The sequence below is a fragment of the Urocitellus parryii genome, chromosome 7, assembly GCF_045843805.1.
Source record: "Urocitellus parryii isolate mUroPar1 chromosome 7, mUroPar1.hap1, whole genome shotgun sequence".
NCBI classification, from domain to species: domain Eukaryota; kingdom Metazoa; phylum Chordata; class Mammalia; order Rodentia; family Sciuridae; genus Urocitellus; species Urocitellus parryii.
In genome coordinates this window covers 131244799-131267885 of record NC_135537.1, presented here as the reverse complement: position 1 = coordinate 131267885, position 23087 = coordinate 131244799, and the positions used below count along the sequence as shown (strand labels likewise).

The 23087-nt window shown below is 39.8% G+C and overlaps 1 protein-coding gene and 1 pseudogene across 1 annotated transcript; both read left to right on the top strand.

Annotated features, from left to right (window-relative positions):
* Nucleotides 1-13960: 13960 nt before the first annotated feature.
* On the top strand, nucleotides 13961-14908 carry LOC144256164 (putative olfactory receptor 3A4 pseudogene; annotated as a pseudogene).
* Nucleotides 14909-21879: 6971 nt separating this feature from the next.
* Nucleotides 21880-22827, top strand: LOC144256229 (olfactory receptor 3A10). Its single transcript, XM_077801325.1, has one exon. It carries the CDS (start codon nucleotides 21880-21882, stop codon nucleotides 22825-22827), a length of 948 nt encoding a protein of 315 aa, XP_077657451.1.
* Nucleotides 22828-23087: the final 260 nt, after the last annotated feature.

Below are 23087 nucleotides of genomic sequence, written 5' to 3'. Positions count from 1 at the left end.
GAGCTCACGCTACAGGTTCCACCATATCCTAGAGCTGCAGCTGCCAAGCTTGGACCTCAGCCCCCTGATTATTCGGGGGTGGGGGGGTGGGGAGGGGGGAGCGGTGCTGGTATTTTTCCACTCACTCAGCCTATGAAAGTGAGGTGGCATCCCAGACTGTGATGGGCATGGAGGACCTGAGTTCCTGATACCATTTCTATTTCTATAAGTTTTCTCCCTATAAATGCTGCCCCAGTATGTTATCCATCTACTCTTTCTGATTTGTTTGACAAGATGTGGGAAAACAGACCCTCTCATTAGTGATCAATAGAATAAAAATGGATATAAATTCAAAAGAAAAAGGGCAATATGAAAATATCCTTTAAAATTATAAACATTTACCTTTTACCTATTTTTCTTTTATCTATTGGAATTTATTCAATAGTTATATGGTCACATGTAAAAGGTGACATATTGTGAGGTTATTTGTTGCAACTTTATTTGTTCTTTCTCTTTTGCTCTTTGGCTCGAGATGAGCTGAGTAATTTTGCTCTACTGTGCTTTCTTACCGTGTTGTGCTGCTTTGCCACTGACCAAAGAAATAGGGCCAACTGATCATCAACTGGAACCTCAAAAAATGTGAACCAAAATTGATTTTTTCTCTTTATAAGTTGATTAACTCAGAGATTTTGTTATAGTGATATAAAATTAACTAACACACACCTATTCACAAAAGAAGATATACAAATGCCCAATAGATATATGAAAAATGTTTGTTATCAGTAACAATCAGGGAAATGCAAATTAAAACCACACTGAGATATTGCTTCACATGGGTTAGAATCATTATTATAAAAAAAGAATAAAGATACTAAATATTGATGAGGTTGTAACAAAAAGCTAACTCAGTACACTGTTAATGGAAATATAAATTAGGACAGCTATTATGAAAATGAATACGGTTTCAACCCCTCCAAATATCATATTATCTAACAATCTTATTTGACCTATTAAAATCAGTAATGTTGAAGAGATATCTGCACTCCCATGTTCAATGACGCATTATTCATAAAAGCTAAGATATTGAAGCAACTTAGGTGTCCATCACCAAATAAATGGAAAGAGGAAGTGCATATAATGTAATACTATTCAGCCTTAAAAAGCAGAAAATTCTGTCATTTGTGGCAGCATGGATGAATCTAGAGGACATTATGCCAAGTGAAATAATCCAGGCACAGAGAGAAAAGTTCTTTGGGTTATCATTTCACTTGTAATCCAAAAAACATTGAACTTGCAGAAGTAGAGAGTAGGATGATGGTTACTAGAAGCTGGGGGATGGGGAAAGGGAAGATGCAGATCAGACAGTATGAAGTTTCAATTAGACAGGAGGAATAAGCTTCACTGATCTATTGCACAGAATGGGGATGGTGATAATTAACAATAATGCATTGTATATTTCAAAATTACTGAAAGAGTATAAAAAGCATATGAGATGATGAGTTTGCTAATTAGCTTGATTTAATTGTTTTAGAGTGTAAACAAGTAGCAAAACATCATATTATGCCCTATAAATATATATAATTGTCATTTGGCAATTAAAAGTAAAATAAAGAAATAATTATCCTAGTAGTAATCTTTATGCTCTTAAAGATAAGAAAAGGTCTTTTTTTTAATTAGTAGAATATTTGTATGCCATATAAACCTCATAGCACAGGGGAAGATTTAAGAATACAAATATTTTCATGTGGTTAGCATATATCTGACAATAAAATTTAAAAATCTTATGAAGAAAAAAAATCATTAGAAAACAATACTAGTCAGGATTATAGAAACAAAATGCTAAAAGTAACCACAGGAAATTTAAAAATCAGTATATTTAAAAGAATAATTGATCATTATTAAGTTATAGCCTTCATAACAAATATGTCAATATAATTATAAAATACATCAGCTCATTTGCCTGAAGACATGTGCTGCCACAGGTCAACACCCACTCTTCCTTTAAAAGAAAAAGTATTCCTGCTGTAGTTACCTAGGATCGGGTTATTATGGTATCCTTCCTAGTAATAACAAATTATCCCATGAATATCAGGAGCAGAGATGGGGCCACTGTTACATCTGTTTTAAATAACTGTCCTGGAATCATTAACAAAATTAGTGTCAAGAAATAAAAAATGGTTATTTGTTGGAGAGAGGAAAAGGCTACTTGTTTATAAAAAAGAACTATCAAGACAACAGTGGCACAATAAAAAGCAAATATACAAAATCCCTTAAAATTCTTACTTCCAATATATTGATGGGAAATATAGTGAAAAATATATTCAGAAACACATTTTGGGGGTGAACACCAGGGATTGAACTCAGGGGCACTTGACCACTGAAACACATCCCCAGCCCTATTTTGTATTTTATTTAGAGACAGGGTCTCACTGAGTTGCTTAGGGTCTCACTGAGTTGCTTAGGGTCTCGCTAAGTTGCTGAAGCTGTCTTTGAACTTGTAATCCTCCTGCCTCAGCCTCCTGAGATGCTAGTATTACAGGCATGCACCACTGTGCCTGGCTTAAAGTGACATTTTTGACACTTCAACACTCTCAGTACACTTTACTCTTATACATGGCACGTAACCTTACCACAGTCATTTAGCTATTTATTCTACTTACTCCAGTTTTTTTTATGGGCAAAATTTGTCTGATTCATCTTCAGGAACTATATACATACACCCATTTTACTTATGAACACTTTCATAAATAAATTGCATGGCAGCACCAGCTGATGAATAGAATTCCTGTCAAAAAGGGCATCCTGGTGGCTAATAGGAATTAGAAAAGGGTTTTTGGACAAGTGAAATTTGTAGTAGGGAAGATTCCTTCCTTTTCCTAGTTGGGTGTGCAGGTGTCACAATCCACACACTGACATGTGGCTTTTATAAAAGCTTCACAATTTTTTTTTTTTACAATCAGAAGAAATATTTCACAAAAACAAGTAATTCATGGTCAGAATGATAGATACTGTCTCACTCTCGATCAATAAGGGACAGAGTATATGTCAGATCTCTGAATCATTCACTGGGCTCTCCATCCAGGATGTCTGTGGTGGACGGGGTGGCAAGTGAGCAGGGATGAGGAAGCCCTTCACTTGTGGGGGCTATGAGAGTCCCAGCTTCTTTCATATGCCATGACCTCTCCCTGCTCTGAGGCTCCAAGAAGTCCTTCATGCACCAGGGCTGGCCTTGGGGTCTGGCCAGGCTGCTTTCTAAGGACTGGATTCTAAGCAGGGAAATTGAACATTTAATCTCCTTCCACATACACCAAACAGAATCTGGAAACAAGCTGCCCCTGAAAAAGAGGGGATTGGAAATGTGCCTGGAGAAAGAGCCTCAGTCCCTGGGATAGAGACTCAGTCATCCTGAGCGAGTCTCTTGTTTTTGCTTTTGAGATTTTGATTGCCACATCTGCGAAACCTGGAGGTCTGTCTCACTGAGAAAAAGAAACTCTTTCTTATGATGTGGGAGCAGAGGGAGGACCTTGAGAGAACTCACCTTGTGATGGCACAGAAGCCAGCAATCTTTCCTGGAAAGGGATGGGTGGGGTCACGAAGCTGCATAAGCTCAGTCAGCTGCACTAAAAGCAAAAGGGGGTTTTATATATATGGAAATGAGATAAAGAGAGGCAAGACCATCTCTACCGTGGGGCTTTTTCATCATAGTGTCAGCCTCTTGGGTCCTCAAAATTAGTCCCTAGGAGGAGGAGGGTATGAGGAGAGCCCAGGGCAAATCAATAATACAAGCCCTAATAAATACTGCAGTGGTGAAGCAGCAGGGGTCACCCTGGTGAGGAGCTAGGATTTCTCTGATGTGTTCATCTCCACCCCCATGTTAATCTATGGGGATAGTTAGGGGAAATAGTACAAAAACTAAATTTAACAGATGGGAACATCAAAGAGCAGGTGTCCAAAGTCACCTGGGAGCTAGAGGATTGAATCTGGAGCCAGGGTTGAATCTAGGTCCCCAGATTGAGGATATTGATCTCCTGGATGCCTGTTCCAAACAGGATTTGGGGGTGGAGATAGAATGACTCATAAACCTGAAGATGAAGAAGAAACTTGCCTTGGATCTGGGAATAAGGGGGATACTCAAGAAAGAAGAGAAAAGTGGGAGAGGTCTTTTCCAACTTCAAACTCTTAATAAATCCCCAAGAACAAAGTGTATCCCACCCAGGGCCTATTAGTGAGGGCCAGAGGGACTGTGTCTTGGGAGCCACATAATGATCCTGGGAGAGGTGGGGGAAGCACTGTGCTGTGCTAGGAGAAGCTGGTGGCAGGGGACAGGGGGGAGGGGACAGCTGTGAAGTTGTTCTTCACTGTGATTTTCCAGGCCAGGCCCTTGGAAATTTAGAGTCTGATGACAGAGATGATGAAAGAGGAGAAATTAGAGCAGACTCTCAGCCCCTTCTCAAACAACTACTTATCCACCCAACCCTGGGAGGTAGCATGCTCTCTGTGGGAAACCTGTTTTATAATGGATAGATCTGACTTCTATTTATTAGCAACTGCTGACCTCTTTGGGCCACAGTTTTCTTATCTGTGAAATGTACTTAATATCCCCTCTTAGGGTTGGTGGGAGAATTAAATGAAGTAATCCACAACATCCCTAGTAGGAAGCCATCAATAATGTTATTAACAACTGACAGCATGTTTCACATGCATATTATTATGCACCTGGCACTATACCATGTGCTTTATTTATTTATTTATTTTATTTCTTATATACATGACAATAGTGGAATGCATTACATTCATAATTATCCATTCACAGCACGATTTTTCCTAACTCCGTATATAAAGTATGTTCTTTAGTTGTGTTAAATCTCAATCAAATCTTCCAACAATTCTATGAGGTGGGTACCTTTATTATTCCCATTTTATAAATAAATAAATTGAAGTTCAAACTAATTCAGTAACTTACCTGAGGACACACAGGAAATCCAGGGTTAGGGTATATAATCTCAATATCTTTGCCAACCTACTCTCCACATCCTTCCATTAGCTCCTTTTGACCAATGTAATTTTAGCTTCTGATTGTGGTAACCATTGCTGCCAAATAAATCATGGAATATGTTCCAGAATGAACCAAAGACATCCCTATTCAGTAATAGCATCCTGTGCACCATCTATAATAGCCACCTATAGCACTAAATCTGACTTCCAGTGGCTATCTTCAGTGTAACTCTTTTGCTCTTCCGTTATATCTGTTACTTACTCTCAGTGAATGATATCATAACTGGTAGTGTTCTACCACACAACTTCCAATTGGTAAAAGATATTAAAAACAAAGAGAAAAGAAAAATTGTAAATTGGGAGACTGTGTGGAATTATTTGCAAAATATGTGGCAAAGGATTAATATCCACACAAGGCAATAAAAAATAATGATCCATTAAAAAAGAGGCAAAGGACATGCAAAGACAATTACCAATGAAAAAAATTCAAATGAATTACATTAGTCCACTCATGTTGCCATTACAAAATACAATAGATTGGATAGCTTAAATAGCAGAAATGTATTATCTTACAATTCTGGAAGCTAGAAGTCCAAGATCAGTGTCAGCATGGTCAGATACTGATGAAGATTCTCTTCCTTTTTATTACATCCTTACATGACAAGGAGAAAGAGAGAGGAGGGGTGGAGATCTTCTTCTTATGAGGCAATAGCTCTGTTCTATTAGGGCCCTACCCTTATAAACTTGTTCAACCTCAATTACTTTCTAAAGACTGTATCTCTAAATAAATCATGTTGGGGGTCAGCACTTCTACATGTTAATTTTGAGAGAAACACAATTCAGCCCATAGCCAAGAAAAATAAATATTTGGAAATATATTCATCTTTATGTGAACATCAAAAATACATATCAAATAATAAAGAGTGATTTTAAACCACTATATTATCAAAATTAGGAGAATTTATTTATAACAGCCACAGTTATCAAATGGATAACTTGGAGAACAAGCAGTTTCATTCATCACTGGAATAATAAAATAGTGTGGAATTTTTGTAGGATAAGGGAAAATTATATATTAAGATCTAAAATTTTATTTTATTCAACTTAGGAATTTTACTTATCAGAAGTTATGGAAATGCTTACAGAATAATAAAAACATTCTGGTGGTTCAGGAGGCTGAGGCAGGAGGATCTCAAGTGGAAACCAGCCTCAGCAACTTAGTGAGTCCCTCAGCAATTTAGGGAGACTCTGTCTCAAAATAAAAAAGTTTTTAAAAAAAGGCTGGGAATGTGTCTCAGTGCCCTGGGTTTAATCCCTGGTGCCAAAAATGAATGAATGAATGAATGATTGAATGAATGAATAATTACACCATTCTAAAGAATATTCTATATGTTATTGATTGTAAATGCAGAAAATCTAGAAGCAATTTAAACTTTATCATATGGCTAAATACATTATGGTTTATTCATAAATTAAATCTGGGTAACCATTAAAATGGAAATGGTAAGTTTTTAGATATTTGACAGGTAAAAGAATCTACCTATCATGTACTGTGTAAACAACAACCATGACATAACATGCCCCTATTTATATGAAATAAATGTAAACAAATTTTTTATTGATATAAAGATACATTAACATGTTTATATATATTAAAATTAAAAGAATAAGCACCAAATTTTTTTAAATACCTTTATTTATTTATTTATTTAGTGCTGAGGATCAAACCCAGGGCCTTGCACGTGCTAGGCAAGCACTCTACTGCTGAGCCACAACCCCAGCCCAGCACCAAAATTTTTAAAATTTTATTTATTCTAATTTGTTATATATGACAGCAGAATACAATTCAATTCATATTACACAAATAGAGCACAATTTTTCATGTCTCTGGTTGAACACAAAGTAGAGTCACACCATTCATGTCTTCATACACGTACTTAGGGTAATGATGTCCATCTCATTCCACCATCTTTCCTACCCCCATGCTCCCTTCCTCCCCTTTGCCCTACCTAAAGTTTGTCTATTCCTCCTATGCTCTCACCCCCATCCCCATTATGAATCAGCATCCTTTATCAGAAAAGACTTCCAGCATTTATTTATTTATTTTTTTTGGATTGGCTTACTTCACTTAGCATCATATTCTCCAACTCCATCCATTTACCTGCAAATGCCATGATTTTATTTTCTTTTAATGCTGAGTAATATTCCACTGTGTATATATACCGCATTTTCTTTATCCATTCATCTACTGAAGGGTATCTATGTTGGATCCACAATTTAGCTATTATGAATTGCCAGCACCAAATTTTTAACAGTGGTTATTTTATAAGAATTATGAAGATTGGGGGCAGAGAAAGTAAGGGTTTTGATTTTAATTTTCTATTGTTAAAAGTTTGTTTTGTTTTCATTTTCATAAGTGCAGTTCCTAATGAAAAATTTTAAAATCAATGAACATTTCCATTTTGAAAAAACAACAACAGTGAGAAATCCCCAAGGAAATAAATAGTAATTTATTAATTTCACAATTAAGTTCCCCCAAATCTCACGATATCAACAGGATAGTTTTCTTTTTTAAAAAAAATATTTATTTTTTAGTTGTAGTTGGACACAATACCTTTATTTTATTTACTTTTATGTGGTGCTGAAGCTCGAACCCAGGGCCTCACATGTGCTAGGTGAGTGCTCTACTGCTGAGCCACAATCTAAGCCCTCAAATCGTTTACTATAATGTCTCTCTTCCTGATTATTTTTCTATTTTGATTGTATACACTTTACCCCATTCGTTTTATTTTAATTGCATTTCATATATACAGCACTAATACAGGCATACCAGTATTGCATATGCAGTAGTGCTCTCAGCTGGAGAATCAAAATTACTTTAGCTAGGAATTCAGACAAACCTGGCAATGCTGGGAGGGTCCCAGCAAATTCAGCATATGTGAGGGGCACATTGGAAAATGATTTGTGTTTTTTTTTCTTTAAATCTGAGTTCATTAATTCCATTCCTAATTAGAGACCTTACAGAATTTCTTCTATGTGTGCACCAGGAGATGTGTACAAAAAATGTTCACAGCAGCAGAGTACCTTCAAACAGAAAAGAAATGACCCAACATGGAACACTGAGCGCAATGAGATGCAGCCATGGAAATAAGTGAACAGCAGTGTAGACACTGGTATAGAGAGCCACACAAACAAGTCGGAGTGAGATAAGCACTCCAAAAGAGAACGGCTAGTGACTCATATAGTGCATGGGCTCTCTCTCTCATTCATCGAGGAGGTCCAGGGAACAGGGTAGAGGGGAATGTGTCTGCAGAGTTGCTAATCAAGACCTCTGGAAAAAAAAAAAGACCTCTGGAGACCAAGCAGTAGCAGGTCTGATTTTATTGCGCAGTTACCATGTATATATACTCAGGCAGTAGCTAGGCAGATTACAGGCAGCCACCAATGCAATTTCTGCTAACTGTCCTTGCAGCGACCAGTGGAGGAGTGGACCATGGAGCAAGCACAGGGACTGCAACACATGGCCTCACGCCCAGGGCTGTGCCTACAGGGTAAGTGGGCTGTCGCTCACATGCCTAGCATGGGGGAGTGGCCTGCCACTCAGACGCCTTCAATGTATGCCATGTATGCAGTACTCCATGCACTTGTCCCCACAATATAGACCATTTATGTAAGTTTTGTAACTGAAACTCTTTTCCTTGAATCCAGCGTGCGTTGGGAAGCAGAATAGAGAGGACTGGCACCAGAAGATGAGCTCTCTCTGGTGCATTCTATGCCTTGTCACTGGACTTGGACTTAAGAACTCAGTCTGCCTTCTTCAGGGAAGCTCCACCCACTGCCACGCATGCTGACCCTGGTGGGATCCAGTGTTGCCAGGTCTGTCTGAATCCCAAGGTAAGGTAATTTTGATTATCAAGCTAAGAGCACCACTGCATATGTAATATTGTTATGCTCGTATTAATGTTATATTTAAGAAAAACATTAAAAATAAAATGAATGGGGCAAAGTATGGTTAGTCAAACAGAAAATTAATCGGAAAGACAGACATTGTAGAATCTTTTAGCACTACTGGGACCTGAAGTGTGGGCTTGTGGTAAGCTCATGCTCTCGAATAAAATCCACATCCCTATCATCTACAAGTAAATATTATACCATCATCATCTGTTGTTGTTATCTTCATCATCACCCTCATAAGTCCTGATATAGATTATATTGCCTAAAAACTCAAAGAAATTTGCTTCCTTTTACCACATGATTACATAAGGTCTCTGAATTTGCCATGTTTACCAAGTAAAAGTCTTTTCCACTTACCTTCATAGTTAACTGCGTTAAAATATCTCTGTTAACAAAAAAAGCCACCATATATTGTCACTTGTATTCTTGATAATTGCCATTCTGACTGGAATGATAGGAAATCTCAGTGTAGTTTTAATTTGCATTTCTCTAATTGCTAGAGATACAATTTTTTCATGTATTTGTTCACCATTTATATTTCTTCTAAGAAGTATCTGTTCAGTTCCTTTGCCCATTTGGGGATTGGGTTATTTGTTTTTTGGGTGCTAAGTTTTTTGAGTCAGAATGGCAATTATTAAGAATACAAGTAACAATAAATATTGACAAGGATGTAGGGAAAATGATTCACTCATACATTGCTAGTGGGATTGCAAATTGGTGCAACCACTCTGGAAAGCAGTATGAAGATTCTTTAGAAAACTTGGAATGGAACCACCATTTCCCCCAATTATCCCTTTTGGTATATATCCAAAGGATTTAAAATCAGCATACTACAGTGCACCCACATTAATATTTATAGCAACTCAATTCACAATAGCTAAGCTATGGAACCAACAAAATTGCCCTTCAATAGATGAGTGGATACAGGAAATGTGTTATACATAAACAATGGAATATTACTCAGCCATAATGAAGAATGACTTTAAGACACTTGCAAGTAAATTGATAGATCTGGAGACTATCATACTAAGTGAAATAAGCCAGTCCCCAAAAGCCAAAGGTTGAAACTTTTTGCTGATCTATGGAAGCTAATCCACAATAAGGGGTAAGATGGGAAGAATAGATATTCAGTACATTAGAGGGAAAGAAAAGGTGGAAGGGGGATAGAAAAAGGAAAGATGGTGGAATGAATCAGAAATAATTTCCTGTTTCTAATATGAATATATCATAGTGATCCCACCATTGTGTGCATCTATAAAAATGGGGTACTACTTAGAATAAAATATATTTCATGCTTATATAATTGTATCCAAATGAATTCTACACTCATGTATAGCTAAAAGAACAAATAAAGTTTTAAAAAAACCAAGCCATCCGTCAAAACTCTCTTAAAACAAAGATACAGAGTGGGAAAGGAATATGAAGAATATAAGTAGGTGGGAAATCTTTATTAATGAACAAGGAGTTGTTAAAAATGTTATTTGCTGCCTAAAGTCACTTTCAGGAATTAGTAAAAATAGGGTGGTCCTGGTCTAGTAATTTCTTCCACCATAAGTTGTGTGGTTCTATTAGTTTGTGTGTGTGCACATGAGCACACATATATTTTGTACAAAAAGGGGACATGGTATACTCTTACTTTTTCTTCTTGAGGTCCCTGTGAGTTCTTCAGATAGAAATATCCACATATAGGTATTAGAGCAAACAGAGTAGTGTCTGGGATGGGCATAATTCAGGGTCACCAGCATGCAATTGCCTTCAGGTTTCTGTAACCCTATAAAGGAAGGTTATCTGGCCCAGACCCCAAAGCTTATGGATGGTTTCCTAGAAGACAGAAGACCTGCACCGGGTCTTCCTGAATAGAGTTTCCTGGGCTAACAGTGTGTGAGAAATGGAAATGTCTAGGAAGTAAACAAAGCTTTTGCTAGTCCGTTGGAAGGAAATACATATGATGCATTCCATTTGGGTTCTGTAACCCAGAGGTCCTTTTCCACAGATAACTGTCAACAGAAATCTCAGCTCATCCTAATTCTTGGCCCATGGCAGCCTCAAGCCAGTGGGAAATCTTTATTAATGAACAAGGAGTTGTTAAAAATGTTATTTGCTGCCTAAAGTCACTTTCAGGAATTAGTAAAAATAGGGTGGTCCTGGTCTAGTAGATGCTCTAAACCTTTATCTGCCCTTATGGTGTTGGAGACAGGAGGCTAGAAAACATCTAGAATCAGATGCTACAGGATCTAGATTGTACAATGAGAGCAGAGAAAAAGGGAAGACATTTGTATGAGACTAGAAGACAAGCTGGATTCGAGGATGGTCATATCATGTGAGGTAAACTTGTGAGACATTGGAGAGGACATTGTTCCAGGGATGCACTAGGAGCAGATCTCTTCCCAGACTTCACCTTCCACTTCTCCCCATGTTTCAAACAAAGCTGAAGAGTCTCAAGTCGTTTCCTCTTCTGAAATGACAGGCTAGTCTAAACCAGAAACCCCAAATCTCAATTCTAGCCCCCAACACCACATGACTTTTTAGACTTTAAGATTTTGAGATTCATTTTAACACTATAAAATGCTAGGAATAAGAATGCTGATTTTTTTTTGAGAGAGAGAGAGAGAGAAAGAGAGAGAGAGAGAATCTTTTTTTGTAAATGGATACAACACAATGCCTTTATTTATTTATTTATTTATTTATTTATTTATTTATTTATTTTTAAGGGGGTGCTGAGGATCGAACCCGGGTCCCACCCGTGGTAGGTGAGCACTCTACCGCTGAGCCATAATCCCAGCCCAAGAATGCTGATTCTTAATAAGTGCATAAAACCACATATGTAAAATAAATGAATTTTTCTGCAAAAGTTGTACCTGGAAATACGGAGAAAGTTCAAAAAAATTTTAAAGTTACTAGAGATCATTATCTGTTTGGCAAAGGCAGATGTTTACCTGTTCTGGGTCCCCTGAAGACACTTATTTCTGAAGCCTCCAAGGGGTAACAAGGTGGAGAAGAAAAATCCCAATGTGAAAATGACGTCAGCCAAGTTGTTTGTCTCTGTGTCTATTGGTCCTTTATAAGCTCTCCTTCTGTGGGGTCCACTGGGCTGGCATGACTGTCCCTCTTCTTTGCCCATGAAGTGCCAGTTAAGTCTTCTTTAGCCAGGTGAGTGCCATCCCTGCAGCATACTCACAACTGAGTTTCCATGAAAGTGAAGTCCTCCCTCTGGACTCTGGACTAGCTTTTCCTTCCCCTGCAAAACTCCAGTGGGACTTAGGTATTTGTGAGAGGGCAGAAGGAGGCAGTCAGCAAAGACTAAGTTTTTGAGCCACACTGAGAGGATGGCAAGCCTGTTACCAAAATAGTTCCATGAAGGGCAGATCAGGATGGAAAGAGGGCAGTTCAGCTTTGGAGGGTTGGAGGTAACGGTAAGAACATGTCCATGCGGTAAAGGTCACACCTGCAGATGGCAGTTGACCCATTATGGACCTGAGGACACTATTCCTTCAGGTGTGTCTCCTTCTGCTCTTGCCTTTTGCCCTGGGGGATCTTTGACTCAAACCATTTCCTATGTGAATTAGGCTCCAGGTGAGTGAATTCAATATCTACCCCCTCAGGCAGAGGTCGATGTAGGCTACCAGGTATTTTGTTGGGGTGGCCACTTTGGGGCTAAGCAGTGGCTCCCACACATGATCATCATACATGGCTCTGTAACTGTGGCTTTATCTGGTAATTAAGCCCATGATACTACATGATGAGTGATTCGATTCAGTAGAAAGAAGAGTAAAAAGCTAAGTGGTGGTAGAACTGGAAGCAGAGTGGAATTTGGGGTCTGGTTCTCTTCTTACTCAACACTCCTTCTGGGAGAGATCAACTGCGTATTCAGTGAGGCAGCTCAACTTTGTATCTGCTCCATCACCTGAGAGCTTAAACCTTGAAACTTTCACTCTTCTCGAAGCTCATTTTAGATTCTTATTCAGTAAAATGTCAGTACTTTGGACCCCAAATTTCCTAGATTCCTTATGGAGAAATGCAAAACAATCTGACTATTTAGAAAATCTAAAAGGCTGTCAGTCACTGATTTTGGAGCTGGAAATGTCTTCAATGATGTGTCTTCATGCAGTTTCCAGATTTATCATTGCATTTTTACTTTTTTTCTGAAGAGTTCAGGTGGAGGCTCATGGCTTCACGAGTTAATCATTTAATAGTCTGGGCCACAGGAATCACCTCACTGCTACCATCTCTCATAGTCAGTCCTCTGTCTCTGTGAGTTCTATATCCTTGGAGTCAACTCAGCACAGATAAAAAAAATATTTGGAAAAGCATTGCATCTGTGCTGAACCTGTAGAGAAGTTTTAATTGTCATTATTATCTAAACTGCATAGTGTTACAACTATTTAAATGACTTTTACATTGCAAGAGGTAATATACATAATCTAGAGATGACTTAAAGTATGTGGGAGAATGTGCATAGATTACATGCAAAGACTATGCCACTGTATCTATGAGACTTGAGCATCTGCAGGATTTGGTATCCAAGGAGAACTGGAACCAAAATCTGAGGTTACCAACTGTAAGACTGTAAGATGACATTCATATGTGGAGGTTGGAGATGCAGGTTGGAGGCACCGTGTCTACCCCCTTCTCCCAAAGCTTCCCTTTCATCCTCTGGGATCTGTGTACCCCTAAACTATCACAGTGCTGTCACCTGCAGACTTGAGGTTTCTTTCCTGGAAATTTGGCCTCTGGAAAATTGTCTGTCCCTCTAACTCAATGTCCCTCAAATGTCACTCTTGTTCTTTTTATATCAGTTTATCTATCTCTGTTTGTGGCTGTCCAATGCCTCTGTTCTTGCCCATGAAGAGTCAGATTTATCAAGCCTTTTCTTATTATAGCTCAATCTTTAACTTTCTCCTCCCTAAATTTTGTGTGTCTTTACTCTCCTGGACATTGTCACACTTGATGGTTGTTATAAAGATCTCATTCTCCTTTTACTGCCATTGGTGCCTTGAAACTTTGCTCAATCTACTGCAGGTGGAAGGCAGTCATGGATCTGGGAGCCTCGGGAAATGATTCACTTGTGACCCAGTTTGTCCTGCTGGGCCTAACAGAGACTCCAGCTCTACAGCCCATCCTCTTTGTCGTCTTCCTTCTTGCTTATGGAGCGACTATTGGTGGTAATTTTAGTATCCTTGCTGCCATCTTTATGGAACCCAAACTCCACACCCCCATGTACTTCTTCCTGGGAAACTTGTCTCTGCTAGATGTTGGGAGCATCAGTGTCACTGTCCCTGCCATGTTAAGGCATTTCATATCCCACAACAAAACCATCCACTATCGGGCATGCCTTTCACAACTCTTCTTCTTCCATCTGCTGGCCGGGACAGATTGCTTTCTGCTGACTGTCATGGCCTACGACCGCTATCTGGCCATTTGCCAGCCTCTCACCTACAACACCCGTATGGGTTGGGGGATGCAGAAGGCCTTGGCTGGCATGTCCTGTGTCTTTTCCTTCACCAATGCACTCACTCAAACTGTTGCCTTGTCTACTCTGAAATTCTGTGGCCCCAATGTGATCAATCACTTCTACTGTGACCTCCCCCAGCTCTTCCAGCTCTCCTGCTCCAGCACCCAGCTCAATGAGCAGTTGCTCTTTGCAGCAGCAGCCTTCATGGGTGTGGCCCCCTTGGTCCTCATCATGGTGTCCTATGCCCATGTGGTGGCTGCCGTGCTACGAATCCGCTCTGCGGAGGGCAGGAAGAAGGCCTTCTCCACGTGTGGCTCCCACCTCACCGTGGTGGGCATCTTCTATGGGACAGGCGTCTTCAGCTACATGAGGCTGGGTTCTGTGGAGTCTTCGGACAAGGACAAGGGCATTGGCATCCTCAACACTGTCATCAGCCCCATGCTGAACCCACTCATCTACAGCCTCAGGAACCCCGATGTGAAGGGCACCCTGCGGAGGGTGCTCACAGGGAAATTGCCCCCCAAGTGAGACTCTCTGCCTCTGGTCTTAACAAATGCATTGCTCTACTTAAGCTTCTAACAGGTATTGTCCCTACTGGAAGTAGAGTGTGGGTATGATGGAATGGGGTCCGAGACTGGCTCAGGAAGGAAGGTGCAATCAAAATGATTAGAATAATCCCTTATACCATAATAACTACCATGTGCCTGCCTCTGTTCTCAGTTAGTGAACTCTATTAGCTCATTCAGTTCTCATAACCTTTTGAAGTGGTTACAGATTTATAAACTGCATTTTATAAAACTGAACCTCAGAAGGTTTGAATAATTTGCTGAAAGCCACAAAGCTAATGAATGTCACAGCTGGGATTTGAACCCAGGGCAAGCTACACCTGTAATTACTGCCTCTCAAAGAGTAATAAACCATCTCTAGGAGAAAGGGTATCTTAAGGTGAAGAGATGGGATGGACAATAAAGACTAAAAAATACGAAAAGGAACATGAAAATATGAATTAGGAAGTTTGTATTTCCTTAACAAATTTGATTTGTTCCAAAGCAACTGAAAATGTGAATTAGGAAGTTTGTATTTCCTTAACAAATTTGATTTGTTCCAAAGCAGTTGGTCCAGGTTGAGGTATTGCTGGATGTCAATTTTAAGAAATAAACCTATAAGACGAAACCGAATTTAAAAAGTCAATTCTGAGCTGGGTGCCGAGGTGTGTGCTTGTAATCCCAGAGGCTTGGGAGGCTGAGGCAGCCGAATCACCAGTTCAAAGCCGGCCTCAGCAACGGCAAGGCATGGAGCAACTCAGCGAGACCCTGTCTCTAAATAAAATACAAAATAGGGCTGGGGATGTGGCTCAGTGGCCAAATGCCCCTGAGTTCAAAGCCCAGTACCAAAAAAAAAAAAAAAAAGAGTCAATTCTGAAAGAATAAGTACTGTTTAGAAAAACCACAGAGAGGTCAAATGTTTTCATATTGGACCATTGACAACAAAAAAAGAAATCTGAAAAAGTTAATTAGAGAAAGAGATTTGGCCCATATGGAAAAGTCTTCTTGACTAAATGGAGATCTTTGTTGCCCCTGACTGAAACTTGAAGCAAGCCCCTGTCTGCACATTTCTATCATTTTATTTATTGAATTTATAGCTTTAAACAACGGTTTCCATAATTCAAAAAAATGTGTGTTTATTGAAAAGTTAGAAAATACAAAAGAGCTGGATGTGGTGGCAAGTGTTTGTAATCCCAGTGACTCTGGTGGCTGAGGCAGGAGGATTGCAAAGCCCACCTCACCAACTTAGCAAGCAAGGCCCTAAGCAACTTAGTGAGACCGTGTCTCAAAATAAAGAAAAATAAAAAAACAAAACCCCAAAAAGGACTGGAGATGTGGCTCAGTGGTAAAGCACCCCCGAATTAAATCCCCTCTACCACCCAAACCACCACCACCAACAACAAAAACCACGCATACACCAAAAGAGCAAAATGAAAAATCACCCATAAGTTGGCCATTCATAGATAATGGTTATGAATATATAGCATATATAATGTGTAAACATTTTTTATTCATAAGATATATTTACAAAAAGAATTTTTCTACATCTAAAGCTCTGTAACCTTAATAATATAGGCAAACATCTTTCCATGACATTAAACATAGGTCTTCTTATCTTTTTTTCTGTGGTTGCATAGTATTCCTTTGACTGAATGGAGGAAAATAGACTTAATAACCTTCTATTGGTAAACCTGTGTTGGTTCAAATAATCTGAATGCTGCAACAAGTGTTCCTGTACATTCACCTGTATACACTCTTCTAATTGCTAAAGATAAAAACATGTGAGTGGTGTTTGTAGTTGAAAGGCTATAAAATTTTCCAAGGCACATGACAATATTTGGCCAGGTTGGCAGTCAGAAGCAGCTGAACGAATCAACACTTCCAATGACCAATTACTTCTGTCCTTGTCAAATGATAATGATATGCCAAATGTTATAACTCACTGCTCAGTTAATTGTATGTGTTTGTATAGTGAAGGGCTAGAAAGCTATTTTTACATAAAGATATTTGAAATCTACATATTTCTTTTTGTTAAAATAAAAAATTTTTAAAGAGCTCTTCGCTAATAAATGAGGAGATAGAGATGAAGCCATGGGTTGGGTATTTGCCAAGTTGATAGGGAGGAGGCCATTCCAGCAGGGTGTGGCCCCTCCAAGGGCACTCGGAGAGAGGTGGTTGGAGTAGGAGCAGGTGCAGTTGGAGGATCCAGTAAATGGAAAGTCAGGAAGTGGAGACTGCAGATGAAGGCAACTCTTTGGAGAAGTTCAGCTATGATTGGAAGAAGGTAGCCAATGGAGAAACAAATATTAAAGGAGTATTGAATTTTTTAAAAGTTTCTTTTGTTTTTTAAGATGAGGGTAGCTGTATTGTTTATATGCTGGTAAGAAAACAGCAACAACAGAGAAGATGAGCTTTGAGGGACAATCCACATCCAAATTCTAACAATGACACTCTGAAAAAGGCAAAACCATGGGGACAGAAGTGAGATTAGAGGTTGCCACAGGTTAAGGTGTGAAGAGGAGGGAGATTGATGGCAAAGGGCCACCAGGGTCCTGAAGGGAATCATTGAAATGTTGTCTGTATTGATGGAGGTACTGTAAGTACACTCGATCTTTTCTCAAACCCATAAAACTTTACAATTAAATTTATACTTTAATTAAACCAACTTTAAAAATTTCACTTTTAAAAATATGAAAAATAAATGAGAAAAAAATGTACCCAAATCAGTTATTATCGGGGGCTCAGTGTGAGCTCCAAACCCATTCTCTGGACACCGCAAGTCATCAGAGTTCTTTGGTGACACTTTTCCAGATCTGCAATCTGTTGACTATAACTTTCTTCCTTTTTGGAAACATTAGGAGGCGGGAGTGATGTCATGAATCTACTGCTTCTTTAAGAGTCCAAAATACTAGGCAGATAGGAGAAATCCTCAAGGACTAAGATTGTTTGTCTGTCTCTGGTTTCTTGTGCAGCCTCTGGGGAAGTTTGGTGTTGGGGCCTCTCAATGCTAATTAGCTCCTGAGTGGAGAGAACACTGGGACAGATTCTCTGGGCCCCTGCCTTGCTCCCTTTATTAAGCCTATTGGAGACAGGCGACCTTGGGTCAGCTTGGCACTCACTGCCCTCTGAGAACCACCCCCAGGTGTCCAGCTCACTCACAGGAAGGTAAGTGCACCACAGGCCTGCCCAGAGCTCCAGGCCTTCTGCTCACTCATGAGCTTCAGGTGGCCTCTTCCTGATCTATAGGAGAATGGTAGAAACTATAATGATGAGGTTTTCATTCTAAGTCACTGGAAGGGAAGGGAAAATGAACATCTATACCCAATCTACATATTCATATACATGGCAAGGTCCCTGGCAGACAGCAGGAATTGGCTGAAAATAAATAAATTCTCTTCTCAGAACATAATCTGACATATGTGACCTTAGTCAAGTTAATATTTTTGAACTTGACTTTTCTCATCTATCTGGCAATAGATGGGGGCCAATAGATTTTGTAGAACAGGACAGGATGGAGGTGTTGGGAGCATAAAGGCTCACCTATGGTAGCCTGTTAGCATAATCTTCGCTCCGTGTTTTGTGCTACTGATTCTGAATGGCTTTCTCATGACTCCAGACAAGCTACTCTTCTTAATGCTTCTTATCCCTTTCCATATATGAAATACTGGAATGAGTCAGGTTACTGTTGTCTGTGATGTCACAGGAGGGCAAGCTCCAGTAAAGATTGGGCTGAAGGGGCTGGAGATGTGGCTCAGCGGTGGAGCGCTTGCCTGGCATGCGTGCGACCCGGGTTCGATCCTCAGCACCACATACAAACAAAGATGTTGTGTCCGCCGAGAACTAAAAAATAAATATTAAAAATTCTCTCTCTCTCTCTCTCTCTCTCTCTCTCTCTCTCTCTCTCTCTCACTCTCTCCTCTCTCACTCTCTCAAAAAAAAAAAAAAAAAAGATTGGGCTGAATAAGGAAAATCACTTTAAGAAATTGGGATGATGAGTTGGACCTGAGAATTGAGGGTTGGATTTTTGATGCACAGAAAGGGGACAGTACTGAGGGGGAAAAAAAAGACACTAGTTAGCAACAGAGTGAGAGTGGCCCAGTTTATGCAAGTATCCAGAAGAAGGAGGCCTTGAAGTTTGGAAAATCGTCAAATGCAAGTATTTCAATATTCTAATTTTTTACTTGGAAGCTCAAGTTTTATCATTGCAACAAGTACTTTCTGTTGTTTACTTAGAGGACTTGCTCACTTGTTTTATTTTTAAGAAAACACAATCAAATACAGAAATACAAATAAATAGAGTTTATTTGTCAACCATCCTTCCAAATAAAAATAGTTTTCCATTAAAATGTTAGCTGTTTGATTTTTATTTCAAACAATCACATAGTATTTTTTTAAGAGAGTGAGAGAGAGAGAGAGAGAGAGAGAGAGAGAGAGAGAGAGAGAATTTTTTAATGTTTATTTTTTTTTTTAGTTTTCGGTGGACACAACACCTTTGTTTGTATGTGGTGCTGAGGATCGAACCCGGGCCGCACGTATGCCAGGCGAGCGCACTACCGCTTGAACCACATCCCCAGCCCATATAGTATTTTTTCTTAGATAATTGCACTTTAGTATGTAGTAGAAATGCTTTAGGAATACATTCAATTTCATCAGTCAATGTATTAAAATATATTACCATAGGGTTGAGGTGTTTTTTTTTAATTCCTGACTGAAGATGATGGCTGCTGCTGCTCCTGCCTCCCCCCACCCCTCACCCACCACACCTTCTTTTTCTGCATGTGTATTGTACTGAGGAGTACAAACACCAAGGTTCAGTGTCAGTGTTGTGATTCCTGCTAAGACACTCATAGCTTCACCCACAGCTGATCTTGTACCATCAGGCCAAATATCAGCACAGTGAAAAACAGCCATAATTTTGAAAATAATTTTAACACACAAACTGGCTGAGTGATGCACAGAGTTTCACAATTCTCCATGGATAACACTTGGAGAACTGCTGCTCTGTAGTCTAGTCAAAGGAGGAATATCTATGCCTGTAACCAGGCTTAATGTGTCCCTGGAGACATTCCAGAAATTCCCTTTGGCATTTTATGTATTTTTTAAACTTTATTTATTTTTTTATTTGTACAGTAGAGAAAAATGTTATCTTTTAAAAATATTATTTAATGAAGTAGGCCAATATTTGGAAGATCTGTAGGTCAGTGAATCAATACTTTCCAGTGACCAAGGACTTGATGATACAGTCATGTAATTGGTTAAACATGCATTAAAAATGCAAGATACATTAATGTGTTTAAAATTGAAAAGTTTGTTGAGTTTTTCAGATTCCACATTGCAACTATCATTTGTTGAATTTTGTATCGAAATAGAATATCCATAAATATCTCATAAGGATATTAAAATCTATTATCCTATTTCACATCTGTTTGATTCCTGATTGTCTTTATAGATTACCAACCAAATGAGCCATTACAGGATGTTAGGTAAAAATACAGATAGAAAAATTATAGATGTGATATTCATGTCTGCCCAGCTCCCATGAAGGGATGCGATGGTGTGAGGAGGGGAAGAGAGGAACAATTGAGAGGCTACTGGAATAATCCATGTAGACAGCCAGCATCGTCTTCGCTGATGGTAGCTGTAGAGGCAGCAAGTGGTTCCAGTGAGTAAATAGACTTCAAGACAAGGACTGTATAGTTTAATAAAAAGTTTTACATGTAAAAAAAGAAATAAAGAGGCCTTGAAGACCCCTTCCCAGTCACACTAGGGTTCACTCCTCAATCATCCAGGTACCTGGATATATGTGATGGAGTGGAAGCCACCTCAAAGCTCTCAAGGACTTCAATTCCTCCCTTTTCCCTTGGAAAAGCTCCTGATCCCACCTCCCTGACATGCATGCACAAAATCATCTGTTTTCCTAGTGACATTTATTAACCACTCATCTTCCCAGTTTTTCAGCCCAAGAACCTTAAAATCATCTTTGTACCTTCTCTTCCTCCCACACCTCATGACCAGCATGTTAGATTGATCATCAAAATATACCTAGGGGCTGGGGTTGTGGCTCAGTGGTAGAGTGCTCACCTAGCATGCATGAGCACTGGGCTCGATCTTTAGCACTACATAAAAACAAAAGATAATGTGTCTGCCTAAAACTAAAAAAATACATACATAAATAAATATGTTAGAAAAATATACCCAGAATACCATGACATTCAACAAATAATTATTGAATGAAAGGATAAAATAATGGGGTCTCGATTTCCTTGAATATTTGTAGAAGTCCTAATACCTAAAACTTTTTAAATTCCATTATTTTCTTTATTATAGACAATGCCATTCATAATCCTCAACAACCACCTATGTCCAAGCAATATAGCATTAAAGTGTAGGTTAGAAGGCAGAAAGTGCTAGGCCTGAGACACGATTCTGTCAGGAGTTTGATGATCTTAGGTCCTTATTTAACCTTTCTAAATCTCAGTGTCCTGATTACATAGAAATCCTAGTAGTTACTCTGTAAAGTTTTTATGAGAATTTTTTAAAAAATGAAGTGCTTATTTTAACACTCAGAGTATACAGTTTAAAATGTTAATATTTTCCCAAATCCCACTGTCTGCTTCCCGCTCCTCTTTTTCCTTAATCTTTCTAGTGTCTCTTGTTTTCATGGGGTCTTGTCCTCCTGTCCTGGGTCCCTGGAATAATTCCCTCTGCTCCAGGCCCTTTCCTTGGGATTCCCTGCATCTCTTTCTTAACCAGTAACTAAAGTGTTAACGTCTGGCATGGTGAACCTTCAGGAACCTGGCCTCAGTGTAGGCTGGTATCCCTCCTGATTGGGAGATGTTCTAGCTGGAGCACTCCACCATCTAATAGACATAGATTATGTGCCTACTGAGTGTCACTCTCTACCTTTGGCAGGTCTAAGTCTCCTCTTCTCAGTGCAGCTTCCAGCAGTGGCCTATGGAGCCTGGTGCCTGGGGAAACAGGACAGGTGTCACAGAGTTCATCCTTCTTGGACTGACAGGAAATAGAGGACTGCAACCCATTCTTTTTGTCATTTTTTTCTTTGCCTATTTAGTCACAGTGGGGGGCAACTTCAGCATTCTGGCTGCCATCTTTGTGGAGCCCAAACTCCACACCCCCATGTACTACTTCCTGGGGAACCTCTCTCTGCTGGACATTGGGTGCATCACCGTCACCGTTCCTCCCATGCTGGTGTGTCTCCTGGCCTCCCAGTGCAGAGTTCCCTATGCCGCCTGCATTTCACAACTCTTCTTTTTCCACCTTCTGGCTGGTGTGGACTGTCACCTCTTGACTGCCATGGCCTACGACCACTACCTGGCCATCTGCCGGCCCCTGACCTACAGCACTCGCATGAGCCGTGAAGTCCAGGGTGCCCTGGTGGGCATCTGCTGCACCGTCTCCTTCATCAATGCTTTGACTCACACAGTGGCTGTATCAGTGCTTGACTTCTGTGGCCCTAATGTGGTCAACCACTTCTACTGTGACCTCCCTCCCCTTTTCCAGCTCTCCTGCTCCAGCATCCACCTCAATGGGCAGCTACTGTTTGTGGGAGCCACCTTTATGGGGGTTGTCCCCATGATCCTTATCTCAGTGTCCTATGCTCACGTTGCTGCTGCAGTCCTGCGGATCCGCTCGTCCGAGGGCAGGAAGAAGGCGTTCTCCACGTGTGGCTCCCACCTCACTGTGGTCTGTATCTTTTATGGAACCGGCTTCTTCAGTTACATGCGCCTGGGTTCAGTCTCAGCCTCGGATAAGGACAAGGGGATTGGCATCCTCAATACTATCCTCAGTCCCATGTTGAACCCAGTCATCTACAGCCTCCGAAACCCTGATGTGCAGGGTGCCCTGAAGAGGGTGCTGACAGGGAAGAGGCCCCCAGCATGAGCCGGACAAGAGTATCAAAATGTCCCTTCCTCCCTCCTTGATCACCCACCTAACTTGCTTAAGCTGAAGGCCTGGGAGCGGGCAGGGGAAATCTTTAGCGTTGGTTCTAATGGTTCAGGGTAGACTTGGATGGAGGACAAATGCTAAAGAGCTTAAAGAGTATCTAAGTTATGATAGAAAATGGACTAAAGACGGATGGGAGTAAAATTATAATGTGGGTCGGGAAATGAGAGATGAACTATTTTGTGGGTTTTTGTTTT

Bases quoted from the DNA above. Each gene is read 5' to 3' on its own strand.
- LOC144256229 (XM_077801325.1), top strand. From the start codon at position 21,880: ATGGAGCCTGGTGCCTGGGGAAACAGGACAGGTGTCACAGAGTTCATC.